The sequence below is a fragment of the Choloepus didactylus genome, chromosome 4 (genome assembly GCF_015220235.1).
Source record: "Choloepus didactylus isolate mChoDid1 chromosome 4, mChoDid1.pri, whole genome shotgun sequence".
NCBI classification, from domain to species: domain Eukaryota; kingdom Metazoa; phylum Chordata; class Mammalia; order Pilosa; family Megalonychidae; genus Choloepus; species Choloepus didactylus.
Window position 1 is genome coordinate 50,715,620 of NC_051310.1, and position 20,742 is coordinate 50,736,361.

A 20,742-nucleotide genomic window follows, 5' to 3' on the forward strand; every position below is an offset into this window, starting at 1 on the left:
GGAACCAAACAGAAATACTGGAGTTGAAGATCACAATAAATAAAAAATTCCCAGGAGGATTTGAACAACAGATTGGAGCTGGCAAAAGAAAGAATCAGTTGACTCAAAGACAAGAAAATTGAAATGAGCCAGGATGAAGAGCAGAAAGAAAAAAGAATTACAAAAAAGCAAAAATAGTCTAAGAAACCTCTGGGACACCATCAAGAGTACTAATGTATGCATTATGGGTACCCTAGAAGAAGAAGAAAGAAAGAAAGAGACAGAAGGAATATTCAGAGAAATAATGACATGTCAATCATAGCAAAAGATGTGAACATGCACAATATACAAGAATCCCAAAGAACACCAAACAGGATAAACAAGCCGATCAAACTGTTCAATGAAAGGACACACAGAGAGTTCTGAAATCTGCAAAAGAAAAGCAATGCATTATGTACAGTGGAGTCCCAATTAGATTAAGTGTCAATTTATCATCAAAAATTTGGAGGCAGGAAGGCAGAAGTTTGAAAAATTAAAGTGTTGAAAGAAAACAATTAACAACCCCGAATTTTATATCTGGTGAGAAGTTCTTTCAAAAATGAGGGAGATTCAGACATTCCAGGTTAAACGTAAGTTGACAAAGTTCATACCATTAGACCTACCCTAGAAAAACAATGCTAAAAAGGAATTACTCAGATGGAAAGGAAAAGATACTAGACAGTGGTTCAAAGCAGCAAATAGAAATAAAGACCTCTGAGAAAGGTGACCACGTAAGTAATTATAAGTGACATTACTACTATAATGTATTTTTTGGGTATGTAACTCTTCTTACTTCCTATAGTAGCTAAAATGCAACTACATAAAACATAATGATAAATCAACGGTTTTGGACATACCATATACAAATATATAATTAATTAACGAGAACAAAAAACAATGGAGGGATGGAGAGTTAAAGAAACAGTATACGTAGATGCTACTGAAGAAAACCAAATGACTGATACATATTTAGGACATTAAATATTAACCTCATGGTAAACACAAGGAAAATATATCCAGATAGAAATGATAAGAGGTTCAACATGGTATACAACACACAAAACAATTAAATAAATATGAAAGTAGGTTTTAGTGGAAGAGCTGAGGGTCAAAACATATGCAACACTTAGAAAGTCTAAATAGCAAAACGGCATAAGAAAGTCCTGCATAATTGTAGCAACTTTAAATGTAAACGGTTTAAACTTTACAGTCAAAATGCAGATATTGGAAGAATGGACAAAAAAGCATGACAAAACTGCATGCTATTTGTAAGACTCACTTTAAATTCAAAAACATGTAGTCTGAAAGTGACAGATGGAAAAAATATATACCATGAAAGTAGTAACCCAAAGAGAGTTGGGGTAACTATACTAGTAACAGATACAATAGACTTTAAGTCAAAAACTGTAACAAGGAACAAAGACAGTCACATAATATTGAAAAAGGAGTCAATTTAACAAAACATAACAATTATAAATATATATACAATTAACAGCAGATCCCCAAATTAAATGACGTAAATACTGACAGATTTGAAGAGAGAAATAGACTGTTCAATATTAATAGTAGAATTTAATACACTACATTAATAATAGATAGGAAATCAAAAAACAAGATGAATAAGGAAAATAGGCTTCAACAATACCATAAACAGAATAGACCTAACAGATAAATAAAAAACAGTTCACCTAACAACACCACAATACACATTCTTCTTGAGTGCACATATCATTCTCTTGGATAGACCATATCTTAGGTCAGAAAACAGTTCAATAAATTCAAAAGCAATGAAATCGTGCAATGTATCTTCTCCAATCACAATAGAATGAACCTAGAAATCAGCAACAGAGGGAGAAATGGAAAATTCACAAATACGTGGAAAATAAACAATGTACTCATAAACAACCAATGAGGAAATGAGGAAAACTAAGAAAAACTTGAGAATGAAAATGAAAATACAACATTCCAAAGCTTATGGGTTGCGGGAAAGACAGTGCTAAGGAGGAAATTTACACCTCTAGATGCTTACATTAAAAAATAAGAACAGGAGGACAGAAGAAGATGGCAGCATAGAGAGTAGTAGAAGCTAGTTTGTCCCCCTGGAACAACTAATAAACAACCAGGAACAAAGTAAATAATCTGGTATAATTGTGGGGGGACAAACGTGACTGTCCACTCATCATACACCAACCTGAATTGGGAGGAATGCCCGAGATCACAGCATAAAATCTGTAAGTAAAAACTGTGGATCCAAGCTGGGAGCCCCGCAACCACCACCACCATGGCCCCAAACTGCAAAGTTTTGTGGTGCTAGAGAGCAGCACTCTCCCAGCAAGTAAATACAGCTCAGCTGAGCTCCAAGTGGGGTTTTAATTAACAAACATGCACTGCTCAATACAAGATATGAATCCCCAACAAGCAGACAGAGGCTTTTGGTGATGAGTGACCTTGAAGACCTGGAGGGTGGCCACAGATTGGCCCTGATGGGGGCTTTCTGTCCTTTTTTTGGCTCAGGGGAAAAAGCCTCAGCCATTTTCAGTTCCCAGCACTCTGACCCAGACAAGGGTGGAGACAGCACAGGCAGAGAGACTATTCAAATGTAAATGACCTCTCCCTAGGGGGTGTATTTTCCCTAAGAGGAAGAAGGTGGTGCCAAGCTCTACTACCAGCCTTCCATTCAGAACTAGACCCCAGAGCCTGGGGGAAACAGCCACAGGCCACACCTCCTTACACCAGTCTGGAGCCACAGGCTGACAGGCGCCACCTACTGGGCAGAAAAGCACAGTGACTTGAGGCCTCATAGGTGTCACTCTTCTAAGACACACCTTCACAGAGACATGATACTATTGCCTCCTTCTGAAACCTGAGCCCGTTCTGGTCTGGGAAAACCTGATTGGGGTAACCAAGGAAATCAGATGCCTAGACAACAGAAAATGACAACCTACACTAAGAAAAATGAAGTTATGGCCCAGTCAAAGGAACAAACTTACACTTCAACTGAGATTCAGGAATTTCAACAACTAATATTAAACCAATTCAAAAAGTTTAGGGAAGATATGGCAAAACAGATGATGCATATAATGAAAACACTGGGCGTACATAAAGTAGAAATCGAAAGTTCAGAAAAACAACTGGCAGAATCTATGGAAATAAAGGCACAACACAAGAAATGAAAGACACAATGGAAACACACAACAGCAGATCTCAAGAGGTAGAAGAAAAACACTCAGGAACTGGAGAACAATGCACCTGAAAGCCTGCACACAAAAGAACAGATAGAGAAAAGAATGGAAAAATATGAGCAACGTCTCCAAGAACTTAAGGACAAAACAAAAAGCAGGAATGTACATGTCACTGGTGTCCCAGAAGGAGAAGAGAAGGAAAAAGGGGTAGAAGCAATAATAGAGGAAATAATCAACAAAAATTTCCCATCTCTTATGGAAGACATAAAATTACAGATCCAAGAAACGCAGCATACCCCAAACCGAACAGATCTGAATGGGCCTACACCAAGACACTTAATAATCAGGTTATCAAATGTCAAAGATAAAGAGACAATCCTGAAAGCAGCAAGAGAAAAGCAATTCATCACATACAAAGGAAGCTTGATAAGACTATGTGTGGATTTCTCAGCAAAAACCGTGGAGTCAAGAAGGAAGTGGGTGATATATTTAAGATACTGAAAGAGAAAAACCACCAACCAAGAATCCTATATCTGGCAAAACTGTCCTTCAAATATGAGGGAGAGCTTAAAATATTCTCTGACAATCAGACAATGACAGAGTTTGTGAACAAGATACCTGCTCTACAGGAAACACTAAAGGAAGCACTGTAGACAGAAAGGAAAAGACAGGAGTGAGAGGTCTGGAAAACAATTTTGGGAGATAGTAGCACAGCAATGTAAGTATATTGAACAAAGATAACTGTGAGTATGATTGAAAGAGGAAGGTTAGGAGCATGTGGAACACCAGAACAAAAGACAAAGGATAAAGACTGGGACTGTATAACTCAGTGAAACCTAGGGTGCTCAACGATTGTAATAAAAAGGTACAAATATGTTTTTACATGAGGTAGAACAAATGAATGTCAACATTGCAAGGTGTTAAAAAAAGGGTAGGGTGGGAGGAGAATACAATCAATGCAAACTAGAGACTATAATTAACAGAAACATTGTATTATGCTTCCTTTAATATAACAAAGGCAATATACCAAAGCTAAATGCATGCGGGGAGGGGGTGCATAGGGGAATGGTATGGGACTCTTGGCACTGGTGATGTTGTCTGACTCTTTATTGTACTTTAGGTTAATGCTATCTTTCCTTTTGTTGCTTTCTAGCTGTCATGTTTTTTTTTCTCTCTCTCTCTTTTTTCTTTTTCTTTTGTGTCTATAACTTCTTTGACTCTTCCTCCTTCTTTGTGGAAGAAATGGAGATGTCCTTATACAGATAGTGGCGATGGTGCTAAATACATAAATATGTGACTATTCAGGGAACCAACGATTGTTTACTTAGGATGGAATGCATGGTGTGTGAAAAAAACCATCTTAAAAAAAAAGGGTTGATGAAGAAACGTTGAGGGCACTATATGGAGTGAATAAGACAAATAAGGACAAATATTGCAGGGTCTCACTGATATGAACTAACTATAATATGTAAACTCATACACATGAAATATAAGTTACCAGGATATAAAATGAGGCTAAAGAATCTGGGCAGCAGTCACTTATTATGAGCAGAATGTTCAACTAGAGTGAACATAAATGTTTGGAAATGGACAGAGGGGATGGTAGCACATTGTGAGAATAACTAACAGTGATGAATGGTGTGTGAAGGTGGTGGAAAGGGTAAGCTCAGAGTCATGTAGTCACCAGAAGGAAAGTTGGAGGTTAAAAGATGGGAATGTATAAAACAGTGAATCTTGTGATGGACAATGTCCATAATTAACCGTACAAATACTAGAAAACCCTCTCATGAACTAGAACAAATGTATGACACTATAACTAGAAGTTAATAATAGAAGGGCATATAGAAAAAATATATATACCTATTGCAAACTATATACTACAGTTAGTAGTATGTTAACATATTTTCATCAACAGTAACAAATGTACTATACCAAAACTATGTATCAATAATGGAGGGGGGATGACTAGGGATATGGGAGGACTGGGAGTTTCCTTTTTTTGTCTTTATTTCTTTTCTGGAGTAATGAAAATATTCTAAAAATTGAAAAAAAAATTAATTGTGGTGCTGGATGCACAGCTGTATGAAAATACCATGGGCAACTGATTGTACACTTTGAATCTTTGGATAGTAGCACGGTATGTGAACAATCTCAAAAAAAAAAAAAGTATATATAAAAAAAAAAAAAGAACAATTACAAATCAGAGACCTAACCTCAAAATTGGAAAGACTAGAAAAAGAACAGCAAACTAAACCCAAAGTTAGCAGAAAGAAGGAAATAACAAAGATTAAAGTGGAGGTAAGTGAAATAGAGAATAAAAAACAACAGAAAGAATTAACAAAACCAAAAGTTGGCTCTTTGAAAAGACCACTAAAATTGACAAACCTTTAGTTAAACTGACAAAGAAAAAAAGAGGGAGGACACAAATAACTCTGAAATCGGAAATGAAAACGGGGATATAACTACACACCACACTGAACAAAAAGAACTATAAGAAAATACAATGAACAACTGTATGACAACAAATTAGATAACCTAGAGGAAATGGACAAATTCCTAAAAACACACAAACTACCTACTCTAACTCAAGAAGAAATAGATGACCTCAGTAAATCAATAACTAGTAAAGAGATTGACTCAGTCATCAAAAAACCTCTGAACAAAGAAAAGCATGGGACCAGATGCTTCACATGAAAAATTTACCAAACATTCTAAGAAGAAGTAACACCAGTCCTGATCAAACTCATCCAAAAAACTGAAGAGAAGGGAACACTTACTAATTCATTTTATGAGGCCAACATCACACTAATACCCAAGCCAGATAAAGATATCACAAGTAAAGAAAATTACAGGTATCTCTTATAAATGTAGATGCTGAAGTCCTCAACAAAATACTAAGAAACCAAATTAAAAAAAAAACATATAAAAAGAATTATACACCATGATCAAGTGAGATTTATCACAGGTACGCAAGGGTGGTTCAAAATAAGAAAACCAATTAACGTAGTATACTACATTAATAAAATGAAGGGAAAAATCCACATGATCATCTCAATTGAGGCAGAAAAGAAGTTTGACAAAATGTAGTATACTTTCTTGACAAAAACCCTTAGAAAACTAGGAATACAAAGGAACTTCCTTAACATGATAAAGGCAGATACGAAAAACACACAGCCAATGTCACACTTATGATGAAAGACCGAAAGCCTTCCAAGATCTGGAGAAGAGAAGGATGCCCAGTGTCACTATTGTTACTCAGCATTTATTCAAAGTTCTAGATAGAGCAGTTAGGCAAGAAGAAGAAATAAAAGGCATCCAAATTGGAAAGGAAGAAGTAAAACATTCCCTGTTGGCAGATGATATGATCCTATACACAGAAAATCCTGAAGAATTCACAACAAAGCTCCTACAACTAATAAATGAATTCAGCAAAGTGGCAGTGTGTTGGTTTGAAGCTTTTATGTACCCTAGAAAAGGCCTAGAAATGGTCTTTTAATCCATTACTGTAGGTGCAGGCCTATTGTGGGTGGGATCTTTTGCTTAGGTTATTTCAATTAAGATGTGACCCAGCCCATTCAAAGTAGGCATTAATCCTTTTACTGGAGTCCTTTATGAGACGATGAAGGGCAAAAAAAAAGCCAAGGGTTTAGAGAGATCTCAGAGAGAAACACCCAGAGAGCTTGCAGAGACAAGCCCCAGAGATGCTAAGAGAGGACTCATGTAAGCTAGAGGATGCCACTGGAACCAGGAGCTGAAAACAATGAACCCAGAAGCAAAGCAGCAGCAGATGTTGGCCATGTGCCTTGCTATCTGACAGAGGAAACCCGGATGCCAGCAGCCTTTCTTCAGAGAATGTATCATCTTGTTGATGCCTGAATTGGGACAGTTTCATGGCTTTAGAACTGTAAATTGTAACTTAATAAACCCCACTATAAAAGCAAACCCATTTCTGGTATATTGCATTCAGATAGCTTTAGCAAACCGAAACAGGTGGTTACAAGATTAACACTCAAAAATTAATAAACAATCAGAAGAAGAAATTAAGTAAAAAAATTCAATAAAAACAGCAACTAAAAGAATCAAATAATCTAGGAATAAATCTAACCAAGGATATAATAGACTTATACACAGAAAACTACCAAACATTGCTAAAAGAAATCAATGAAGACCTAAATAAATGGAAGGACATTCCATGTTCATGGATTAGAAGACTAAATATTGTTGAGATGTAATTTACAGATTCAATGCAATCACAACCAAAATTCCAACAACCTTTTTTTCAGAAACTGAAAATCCAATTATCAAATTTATATGGAAGGGTAAGATATCCCAAATAGCCAAAGTTATTCACCATGAAAAAAGAAGATTGAAGTTGGAGGACTCATACTTCCTGATCTTAAAATTTATTACAAAGCCACAGTAATCAAAACAGCACAATTCTGGCACAAGGACAGACATAAGAGACCAATGGAATCCAAATGAAAGTCCAAAATAAAACTTCACATCTATGGCCAACTGATTTTTGACAAGGGGGCAAACACCACTCAATTGGGAAGAATAGTCTCTTCAACAAATGGTGCTGGGAAAACTAGATCTCCATGTGCAAAAGAATGAAGGAGGCCCTCTACCTCACACCATGTGCAAAAATCAATTCAAAATGGACCAAAGACCTAAATGTAAGAGCCAAACTATCAAACTCCTAAAAGAAAATATAGGAAAGCATCTTGAGGACCTTGTGTTAGGCAATGGTTTCTTAGACTTTACACCCAAAGCACAAGCAACAAGAAAAAGGATAGATGATCTCATGAATATTTAAAACTTTGTGCATGCAAGGATTTTATCATGTAAGTAAACCAACAATGTACAGAATGCAAGAAAATATTTGGAAACCACATAGCCAATAAAAATTTAACATCCAGCATATATAAAGAAATCCTTCACTTCAACAACAAAAAGGCAAACAATCCAATCAAAAAATGGGCAAAAGACTTGAAAAAAGCATTTCTCCAAGGAAGATACACAACTGGCAAAACAAACAAACAAACAAAAAAACCCATAGGAAAAGATGTACATCATTAGCTATTAAGGAAAATCAAATCAAAATCACAATGAAATAACATCTCACACCCACTAGAGTGCTATTATTTAAAAACGGAAATTACAAGCATGGGAAAGGGTGTAGAGAAATAAGAACACTCATTCAATGCTGATGGCAATGTAAAATGATGCTGCCGCAGTGAAACAGTTTTGCAATTCCTCATAAAGTTAAGTGTAGAATTACCATATGCTCTGCCAATCCGACTATTAGATATATACCCAAAAGAATCAAAAGCCGGGACTTGAACAGCTATTTGTACACTGACGTTCATATCAGCATTGTTCACAATTGCCAAAAGATGGAAGCAACACTACAGTCTATCAACCAATGAATGGATAAGCAAAATGTGGTATATACATATAATGGAATATTATTCAGCCATAAAATGAAATGAAGTCCTGATACATGTAACAACCTATATAAACCTGGAAGACATCATGTTGAGGAAATAAGCCAAACACAAAAGGACAAATATTGTATGATCTCACTGGTTTGCACCCATTAGAATAGCAAAGAGGGAATGGGAAATTAAGGCTTAAAATGTACAGAGTTCCTGTTTGTAATGATGGAAATGTTTTGGTAATGGATGGTGATGATGATGGCACAACACTGTGAACACAACAGCACTGAAACATATATCAAAATGTGATTAAAAGGGGAACTATTATATTGTATACATGGTGACAGAATGAAAAATTAAAAAAAAAACAAAAACAACTATGGAATTACAACACACAATGAACCCTAAGTTAAACTATGGACTATATTTAACAGAACAATTAAGGAAATGTGCTTTCATCAATTGTAACAAATGCACCACCCTGGTACAAAATGTTAATAATACGGTGGTGTTCCAGTTTGCTAATGCTGCTGTTATGCAAAATACCAGAAACTGACTGGCTTTTATAAAGGGGATTTATTAAGTTACAAATTTACAGTTCTAAAGGCCATGAAAACGTCCAAATTAAGGCATCAACACAAGTATACCTTCACCAAAGGAAAGCCAATGGCATCCAGAAAACCTCTGTTAGCTGGGAAGGCACGTGGCTGGCATCTGCTGATCCCGGGTGTGTTCCAGCTCCTCTCTCAGATTCTGTGCATTCTTCAAAATGTTGCTCTTGGGGCATTTTGTCCTCTCTTATCTTCTCCAGAGCAAACACTGGACTAGCATCTCCCAGGTGTCAGCAAAAGTCTGCTTTCAGTGGCTGTCTCCAAAATGTCTCTCTCAGCTGCTCTGAGCTCCTTTTGTTTGTGAGCTCTAGGACTCCAGTGATTAAATTAAGACCCACCCTGAATGGGCAGGGTCCATATCGCCATGGAAATAATTTAATCAAACATTTCGCCCACAGTTAATCGATTGAGTCACATCTCCATGGAAACATTCTATCAAAGGAGTTCAACCTAATCAACACTAATACATCTGCCCCTACAAGACTGCATTAAAGAAAATGGCTTTTGGTGGGACATAATATATCCAAACTAGCACAGGTGGTATACAAGAATCCTGTATTTTATGATCGATTTCCTGTAAAACCACAACTTTGCCAAGTAAAAAAAAAGAAGTAAGCTCAAACTACAGAGTTAACACTCAATTCTCTACAATAACGGCTGACAGAAGAAGGGGAGTAAATATTTCTGGGCATAAATATAATTTTCTCAGTCCCTAATAATCTGTTACACAATGTCCAACATTCAGTCAATAATTAAAGAAACATAAGAAAGCAGTAAGAAACAAATCCATTGTCAAAACATTAAACAATAAATAGCCCCAGACCCAGAGATGTTAGAACTATTAAAGGACTTCAAATTAACTATGATTGATAAGTTAAAGGATCTAGTGAAAAAGTAGACAACATGTATGAATAGATGGGCTGAAAAGCAAAGAGATAGAAGTGATAAAATGGAGTCAAATAGAAATGCTAAATATGAAAATTGCAATGTCAGAAATAAAAAATTCCTTAGATAAGCTTATCAGCAGAATGGACACAACAGAGGAACAAGTGAACTTAAGGATAAGACATTAGAAATTATCCAAACTTTCGAAACACACACATATAGAAGACTGTAGAACACCAAACAGCCCATTCAACAGCTGTAAAACAATATAAAAACACTAACATATGTGAAATGAAAGTCCCAGAATGAAAACGAGGAGAAAATGGAGCAGAAAAATATTTGAAAAGATAATAGCTATTTCCAAAATTAAAGACAACAAAATTCTGATCCAAGCACTGAGAGGAACTTTTAACACATCTTTGTCTTTCTATGTAATGGTAGGTTCTTATAGAAAACATACATAAATCTTTTTTGTCCAATCTGGCAATCTTTTCCTATTAATTGGAGTACCGAGACCTGTGCTGTCCAATATGGTAGCCACTAGATACAGGTTGCTATTTAAACTGAAATTAAATGTAATTGGATAAAATTTAAAATTCAGTTCTTCAATTGTACTAGGTACTATTCAAGTGCTCAGTAGAAACATGAGACTTGTAACAACCATATTGGACAGCACACATATAGAACATTACCATCATTACAGAAAGTTCTGTTGGCTTGGAGTAATTGAGAGAATTTACATTTAATGTAATTACTGATAAGATCAAGATTAAATCTACCACCTTCCTATTTGTTTTCTAATTGTCCCATTTCTTCTTTATGTTTTTCCTCCCCTCTTTTAGTACTTTCTTCTTTATCATTAATTGGGTATTTTTTATGATCCCATTTTTTCCTCTGCTATTGACTTATTGGCTATACCTCTTTGTTTTCCTTTTTTAGTAGTTGCTCTAGGGTTTATAGTAAACATCTTTAACTTATTGTAGTCTATCTCCAAATAATATTTTACCACTTCACATAAACTGTAAGAACTTTCCATCAGCAGACTTCCTTTTCCTTGTTCCTGTCCATTATGCTATTGTTGTCATAATTTTCCCTATGTTATAAAACTCACAATTCATTGTTATTATGCATGGCTATTTCCATGATCTCTAAAAGGAAATTTCAGTGAGAAAATTATTGGAAAATACAAAACTCTGTAACAGAGCAGTACTATTTTAAATACTTTATCTTCACAGACGTTATAAGTTAAAAATTTAAAAGGAAAACTTATAGAGATTCTAGAGATACTAAATTCTAGCTCTTAATAATCCAGTAAGAGATGAGAAATCAATATCTACATCACTTACAACTATTTACATCATAATACCCAATCATGTCTGTCTCCACAGGCTTTAATTACAGCATTTAGGACAATTATTTGATAAATCTGTTACCACAAATTCAAAAGTGGTTTTAGGTTGTGTTTCACATGTCCCCAAACTCACGCTTAGAAGGTTGGAGGACTTTAAGACAATAAAGAACTAAAGAAAATCTGGAGTTTAGATCATTCCAAGAGCAGAGAAGTATATTATCTATAATTTTAATAGAAACCTTAACTTGGAACCTCCATGTTCACATGCAAAGCATTATACATCACAGTCAAGATTTCGGTTGTGGTTTTGAAGATGGTTTTGTCTCATCTTTCTGTTTTTGCTGCTGCGATCTTTGATTATTATATATTTTTATATATTTTTTAATTACTTGGCTTCATTGTACCCATTATCTTATTTCCACTTTATATTCTTTACAGTATTTTCTTTTGTTACAATAGTTGCTGCATGATCCATAATCTTGTCATTCAATAATTTTGGTTGAGAAACCAGAACCAAGAAATAATTTGTTCCATCCAGCAAATCCTGTGCGTGTATTTTCAAGCCCCAAGCACCCACTTGCTACCATGAAATAGACTGTGATCATCTCTATCATTTCCAAAGTGTATGCATACAACATGTGAGCCAATTGGCCAGTTCTATGTTGTACTTTTTGACAAAATATGTTTCATGGCTCATTTCTCCTAAATATAGTTTCACTATAGGCAACAGACAGTGAATAAATCTACCCTTTTTCATGGCAAGGAGCCCAACTCTCATATTATTACTGGCTTACTAAAGACTAAATTATGCCCTAGTTTCTAACAAATATAAGGTGAAAAGAAAATGAACAGCAACTTCGGTACAGCTGCCAAACACAGCCTTAAATGGGAACTAGTTATGCAGAACAGTCTCAATCTCAGGAGGCATAACAAGACCATAAAAAATAATGTATTAAAAATTAACTTAGTATTCAGAACTGTTCATATTTTATAAAAGAGTACAGTTCTCTAAACTTAAAATCTAAGAATGCTAAAGCGTCAGTTAAAAACAGCAGAAACAAAGCTCTCAACATCAGCTCCTCAATGTGATATTCTTTGGAGCACTTACCCAAGTCTTCCCAGCATTTGAAGCTCAGGAACTTGTGGTCCACATGTCTCTATTTGAAGTGGTTGGTATTCATATAGAGCTTCTTCAAGCTTTTGAATAGGTGCTAATGAAATTTGTTGACCCTGTTAAGAAAAAAAATAAAGGAAATTAATACCTATTAACATTACTATCATATAGCTACTTACTTGTGGTCATTTCAAAGATGACTAAATTTATCACATTAAAAAATATTATCCATTATGTGTACAGTCCCATGGGCATACTGCATTGCAGTACTGAAACCTCTATTATATAAAATATGATCATTGACATAGGACTTAAAGGAGGAAAACCAAATCTATCATTAAATTTAAATTTAGCCTTGAACACTGCCGTTGTTCAATGTCTTGAGAATAACTAAGCAAATATATAAACACAGTCCACCCTCACATTTTCCTATTTTTATTATACAGCTTTGACAATATAGGAAATCACTGTTTTGTTGAAGGAAGCTAAAGAAATTACTCTCTGCAAAGCTTTGACACATAAATGTTTATTCTCTTAAGTCTTTACAATGGACTCAAACTTACTTATCAAATGTATATATGATACTAAAAATATATATATAAAAACACAAAACAAAAATTTTTATGGTAAAAACCGATAATCTGAATGAAAACATCTCAGTACTTTCTTGAAAATAAAGAACTACAGGACAATTAAAATAAAAGAATCTAAGGACAACAGATTGATGACAATATACTAACTAAAATGCTACTCAGTCATATAGCATCATTACACTGAGACTTACAAATTATATATCTGGGCCCAGAATTCTCATTTTTTAAAACTGCTATTTTTTTTTATACAGTCATGTTTTCTAATTCTCATCCTAAATCTGTTATATTTCTTGGTATATTTCCCATCTATTTCTCTATTGCTTAACTTTTTTTTTTACAAATCCGTTTTTAAAGTTAATTCCACTTTTCTACTTTATAATTTACCTTCATTACCTTCCTTAGTTTTGCTTTACCTTTTCCCCTAAATTACTGAATTGGATGCTTAGTAATTTTACATCTCTTTTATATATGAAAAAAAGTAAAAGTGGTGACTTAAAAATGATAGAAGACAATTGTAGCAAGCAGTGAGGGTACAAGAAAGAAAACCACTGAAAATGTATGCACCTGACTCTTGGTTTTTCTCTTCACGTTCAATCCAATGTAGTATCAGCCTAATTAGTTTAACAGTTATATTACACGGGGACCTCAAAAGACCTTCACTTTTTTTGTTTCAGTGAGCTTCACCTACCTCAAAACTTTCACTGCACAACCTGGACTTTAATATCTGGAGAACTACTTTCCTTCTAAACTCTTAAATCCTAAATTCTACTCTAATTACCAACTCCTAGCTTCCCACTAAATGTCCTTTGACCTCCATGGACCCTATTCAATAAGTTCTCGTCAGCTTTACTTCCTACCTTTGCCTGTACTTCACAGTGAAATATTTCAACCACACTTTTACTAGTACCTTCATTCCCACTTGAGGCCTACCAATCTCCAACCATTAATTGCTCTATCCCATGCACAAACTGCAGGGCCCTCAGTAGTTCCATATTCCTTTATATTCTTCATATTCATCTCCCTTTTGAATAGATTTCTCATCTATACCACTACATTATCATTTTTTTCACTGCAAAAGACCCAGGAAAATGGAAGCCAAAAGATATGAACTTCTTTTTATATCTTTTATTTCTATAAATTCTCTTTCACAAATTTCTCTTGTTCAATAAGGAATTTAATAAAAAAAAAAAGAATTTTTTTTAAGTAGAAAGTTTCCAAGTAACATTACAGAAAGCACCAAGTAACATTACAAGGATAAACGGAAAAAGTAAAAGAAAAAACTTTAGCATTGTCAGTAGAAGAAACTAAGTAAATCAGTTTCATTTTAAATGGAATTCATTAAGTAAATAAGTAATGAGTATCTATCGCACCACAGTAAGTAATAAAATATAGGTTGAATGGCCTCATGAAGAATAAGATGAAGGAAATTCAGGAGTAATATGACAATTCTATAATACATACTGTAAGGATCATCACAGCTGTGAACTCAGAAAAATTGTGAAGTACACCTTTCGGATGCTGTCACTACTGAAAACTTTTTACTTTTAACAAGGAGTTTGCTTTGGCAACATTGTCATCTATGAGAGATAATCAAATCTGTGATTGAAACAGTAAAATTTTCCTTAATATTCTACATATTGGCACAAAAAAAGCATTTTCTTTCATTTTCGTAAAGCAGTATTTTTTTAAAGACAGATTTTTTTTTTAATTTTCCCTATTAATCTATACCATGGAATTTCCTTGGTTGCTAAAGTATTTAATAATCTATGATACTCATTTTGGTACTTACTTATGTATTACTCTAATATTATTTATGTTTTACATCTGGATATCCTCTCTCACGTAGGATAGAGTATATAGTAAACTTTGTAGTAATTTGCAAAGTTTTCTGGAATATGCAATAAAAGAGTGAATAACTCCAAAATGTCTCTCTCGGCTGCTCTGTGCTCCTTCTGTTTGTGAGCTCTTTTATAGGACTCCAGTGATTAAATTAAGACCCACTCTGAATGGGCAGGGTCCATATCTCCATGGAAATAATTTAATCAAATGTGTCACCCATAGTTGATTGAGTCACATCTCCATGGAAACACTCAATCAAAAGATTCCAACCTAATCAACACTAATACATCTGCCCCACAAGACTGCATGAAAGAATATGGCTTCTTCTGGGGGACATAATATATACAAACCAGCACATATACCAATGCTAAGTCTCAATAATAGGGGTATATATGACGTATTGTATTTTCTTTTTGGAGCAATGAGAATATTCTCACATTGATTGTGGTGATGAATACACAACTCTGTGATTATACTGAAAGCCACTGATTGTATCCTTTGGATGGATTGTATGGGTTGTGAATAAAACTTTTAAAAAAGTAATCCAATAGATACACAGATAAGATTGATAGATAGGTGGAGACAGAATGATATGACAAAGGTGGCAAAATGTTAAATGATCTGAGTATCTGGAGGAGGGTATGTTGTAGTTCTCTATGTGAATTTTGTATTATTTTTCAACCATTCTGTAAGTTTAAGATTATTTCAAAATAAAAAGTTTAAGAAAATAAAATAGTTTTATGTTACAAGGGGGAAAAAAGCATGTGAAAAGATGTTCAACGTCATTAATCATTATGAAAATGCAAATCAAAACCACAATGACACACCATTTTTACCCTCTAGAATGGCTACTATTTAAAAAATGAAAACCGGTAGAAACATTCCTTCATTTTTGGTGGGAACGTAAAATGGTGCAGCCACTGTGGAAGACAGTTTGGCAGTTCATCAGAAAGTTAAGTATAGAATTACCATATGACCCAGCAATCTCACTTCTAGGTATGTACCCAGAAGAATACAGGGACCTGAAAAGATATTTGCACACCAATGTTCATAGCAGCATTATTTACAACTGGAAAAAAATGGAAGCAACCCAAGTGTTTATCAACTAATGAACAGATAAACAAAATGTGATACACACATGCAATGGAAAATTATGCAGCCACTGCAAAAAAAAAATAAAAGTTCTGATGCATGCAACAACAGGGATAGGCTTTGACAACATCATGTTGAGTGAAATAAGCCAGGCACAAAAGAACAGGTGTACTATGATCTTACTGACATGAAGTGATTACAAGGAGCAAATTCATGGAGTCAGAAACTAGAATACAGGTTTTCAGGGGCCAGGGTGATGGTAGGGAATGGGAAGTTATTGCTTAAATTGTAGAGTTTCTATTGGGGTGATGGAAAAGTTTTGGTAGTGGATGGTAGTGACAGTAGCACAGCACTGTGAAACATAATTAACAGCACTGAATTATATATTTGAATGCTGTTAAAAGGGAAGTTTAAGGTTGTATATATGTTACTGAATAAAAATTAAAAAGGAAAGAGCACAAACGGGGAACCCTAGTGTAAACCATGGACTTTAGTTAACACTATAATTCTAATAATGCTATTTCATCAATGGTAACAAATGTACCACACCAGTGCAAAGTTTTAATAATGGGTAGGATTGAAATTCTATATTTTCTGCATGTTTTTGTCGTAAGCAAACAAGTTCTCCGGTTAAAAAAAAAAATCCAAAATCTTAAAGAACTATGAATCTGTTTTAATAATTATGCTTCAGTATTTAGAAAAACGACAGAGAGAAAAAGGAATCAAGACTTAATTAGCTGGAAATTTCAGATGTTTAGAGTGCATAAAAGGATAGTTTTTGAATAGTCTCACAGAATACTAACATTTTCAAGAACTCTAAGTACCAAGCATATATTCACACATATTGATGCATGATTATTTTCAATGAAAAAGCCCACTTTAAATCCAAGCTCAAACTGTGATTCAACTTTCATAATAACTGAGAGAAACTTCTTTGATTTAACCCACAGTTCTAATACCCTGTTAAGTTAAAAAACTATCACAGAACTGTATTACTCCAAATAACTATGCTATTATTGCCAAAATCTAAGTTATTCATCCAATTTCTTCACTGAGATAATTATGTTTTAGCAAAAGTGGTTTTGCCTGGCTAGAATTTCACACAGGAAAAAGAAAATACAAGTGAAATATCTGGAAAACTCAGTTGTTATTATTCTAATCCTTAACCTCCATGTTTCAGAGCCTTTAAAAATAAACACAAAAACCATCAAGCTAAATCTTATACTACCACACAATAATTCAATTTCTGAACGATTCTGAGTAGAGAGTATTACATAGGTTAAGAAAAAGCCTGCTAAGTGGGATCTTCTGAGAGGGATTATGACATCCCTATTTCAAAGTATCATTTTCATAAACTGACAGGCACTAAATTCTCCATGCATGAAATATAAAAAGTCCAGTATTTGTGTCACTTCTTTAAGATGGCCTCCCCATCCCTGAAACAAAGGAAAGGGGGAAAAAATGAGAGGAAAAACTATAAGAATTAAAGAAGCATACCTATTACAGTCCCACTAAAGCAGTAATGCAGATTACTTCATCTGATTACTCCACTTTCACTTTAGAAATTAACAAGTAAGGCCCAGGAAAGATAACTCAGGACTGGCATATTCAAGACTTGAAATACATTCCAGGGAGGATAATATTCAAGAAAGACATACTATTTTACATCATTACAATGAGAAACAATATACTAAAACTAATCATTCCTTAAATATCAATAACAGGCTAGAACCTAAGATGGCGGCTAGGTGAGACAGGGCAAAAAAACACCTCCATGAAAAATACTAGATAAAAACCAGAAAGTGACCCAGAACACCACTTCCAGCAATGGAGTAGCCAGACAAGGTCTGCTAAATCCACAGGGAATGTGCATTTGGTGAAACCAGGAGCCTACATTCTGAATCGAGTGAGTGACTCGGCTGAAAGTCCCACAGCCGGGCTGCAGTGTGGGGAAACGGTGGGCTGGCGTTCGGAGACGGACTAGTTCTTTTAAAAAAAAAGCCCAGGAGTGGCTGCAGGTAAGACGGGGAGAGCTGCATGGTGGGAACGGGCTGGACTAACACCTTGGTGTCTGGTGTGGAGGATACCCCTTCCCACACCCGCTGCTGACTGCCTCAAGACCAGAGGAGCAGAGGGGAACCGAAAGGAATAAAAAAAAAACGCATTCCTTGCAGCCATCTCCCCAGCGGGCGGGGGAAGCTCCTGCCCAGGGCCAGACCCACAGCCCAGAGCCGTGCCAAGAAACCCAGTGCGACAGGGAATCTTTCCCGCAACACTACACACAAGCCACAATATCGGCCGTGGACAGTGGCCTTTAATACACCCACGGCTGACTGTCCCGGAGCTGGGGTGGCAGAGCTGTCCGAAAAGGGGGGAGTTAACGCATCCCATTCAATCATCTTTGAAGCAGGCTGGGAGTGCCCCTGCATGGCCCAGCAACCCAGGGCTTCCCTGGCGGGCTACCAGGCACTAGTGATGTGGTGCGGCCCTCCCTCAGCGGAGGTCCTGGAAGAGCACAGGTGGGAAGGGGGAACCGCTTGGAAATCCCAGGACTCTACGCGAATACCAAGGACTTGTGGGTCAACGGCAGAGACAATCGGTGAAAAGACTGAAATGAAGGCTTAGGCTCCTGCAACAGCCTTAAATCTCCAGGAACACCTGGGAGGTTTGATTATTAAAGCTGCCCTGCCTGCCTAACCACCAAGACACACACCCCACATTCAGGGCGGACAGCACCAGCAACACACCCAAACTTGGTGCACCAATTGGACCCCACAAGAATCAGAACCCCACACACCACAAAGTGGGAAGAACTGACTTGAGAGGAATAGGTGACTCACGGACACCATCTGCTGGTTAGTTAGAGAAACCATATGCCACCAAGTTGCAGTTCTGTCAAATTAGGGATCAAGTAAAGCAAACGTCAAGAGGCCAAAAACAACAGAGAATCTTAAAGCATATGATAACACCAGACGATATGGAGAACCTGAACCCAAACACACAAATCAAAAGATCAGAAGACACACAGTACTTGGCACAATTAATCAAAAATTACAGATAGGCAACAAGAGCATGGCTCAAGATATAAAGGACATAAAGAAGACCCTAGAAGAGCATAAAGAAGACATTGCAAGAGTAAATAAAAAAATAGAAGATCTTATGGAAATAAAAGAAACTGTTGGCCAAATTAAAAAGACTCTGGATACTCATAATACAAGATTAGAGGAAGTTGAACAACACCTCAGCCTCCTCGAGGACCACAGAACAGAAAATGAAAGAACCAAAGAAAGAATGGAGAAAAAAATCGAAAAAATGAAAATGGATCTCAGGGATATGACAGATAAAATAAAACGTCCAAATTTAAGATTCACTGGTGTCCCAGAAGGGGAAGACAAGGGTAAAGGTGTAGAAAGAGTATTCAAAGAAATTGTTGGGGAAAACTTCCCAAACCTTCTACACAATATAAATACACAAAGCATAAACTCCAAATAGAATAAATCCAAATAAACCCACTGCAAGACATATTCTGATCAGACTGTCAAATACTGAAGAAAAGGAGCAAGTTCTGAAAGCAGCAAGAGAAAAACAATTCACCACATACAAAGGAAACAACATAAGACTAAGTAGTGACTACTCAGTGGCCACCATGGAGGCGAGAAGGCAGTGGCATGACATATTCAAAATTCTGAGAGAGAAAAATTTCCAACCAAGAATAATTTATCCAGCAAAACTCTCCTTCAAATTTGAGGGAGAGCTTAAATTTTTTACAGACAAATAAATGCTGAGAGATTTTGCTAATAAAAGACCTGACCTACTTCAGATACTAAAGGGAGTCCTACCGACAAGAGAAAAAAGCTGAGGGACTTCACCACCAGTAGATCAGTCCTACAAGAAATGCTAAAGGGAGTTAAGCAGGCTGAAAGGAAGGGACACTAAACAATTGACTGAAACCACATGAAGTAATAAAGGGTACCACTAAAGATCACATGGTAAATATAAATACCAATACTGTATTTTTGATTGGTAACTCCACTATTTACTTCCTACAGGATCTAAAATACATTAACTGTAATGGTAAATCAGTGTTTTTGGACTCAATGCAAAATATGTAATTTTTGACAACAACTACATAAAAGTGGGGGAATGAGGGAGTATAGGAACACAGTTTATGTGTCATATTGAAGTTAAGTTGGTATCAAAGAAAAACAAGATTGTTATAGATTTAAGATGTTAAATTTAAGCCCCACGGTAAACACAAAGAAAGTATCAGAGAATATGACCACAGAGATGAAAAGTAGAGTATGGGTTCCGAGAAGTGGGGGAAGGGGCAATGGGGAGTCAAGAAATGAGTGTAGGGTTGCTGTTTGGGGTGAAGGGAAACTTCTAGAAATGGATGGTGGGAAGGTGATAGCACTGCAACATTCTAAATGTGATTAATCCCACTAATGGAATGCTAGGGAAGGGGTGGAATGGGAAGATTTAGGCTGTATATATGTTTCTACAAGTGGGGAAAAAAAAAAAAAAAAGTCTAAATAGATGACAATTAAATGCCAAGGATGATCCTGGATGGGATCTGAGGATGGAGGAGAGGAAGCTCAAAGAGACACAGATAGGATATA

The 20,742-nt window shown here is 35.8% G+C and overlaps 1 protein-coding gene across 2 annotated transcripts in view; it reads right to left on the bottom strand.

Moving 5' to 3' along the window:
* The window catches only part of MNAT1 (MNAT1 component of CDK activating kinase), a 335,520-nt gene that overhangs the window by 81,442 nt on the left and 233,336 nt on the right, over window positions 1-20,742 (bottom strand). For both annotated transcript variants that reach the window (XM_037832592.1, XM_037832594.1), the window contains one exon: window positions 12,594-12,715. In XM_037832592.1, coding sequence (XP_037688520.1) covers window positions 12,594-12,715 — 122 coding nt within the window. The remainder of the gene's footprint in view (window positions 1-12,593; window positions 12,716-20,742) is intronic.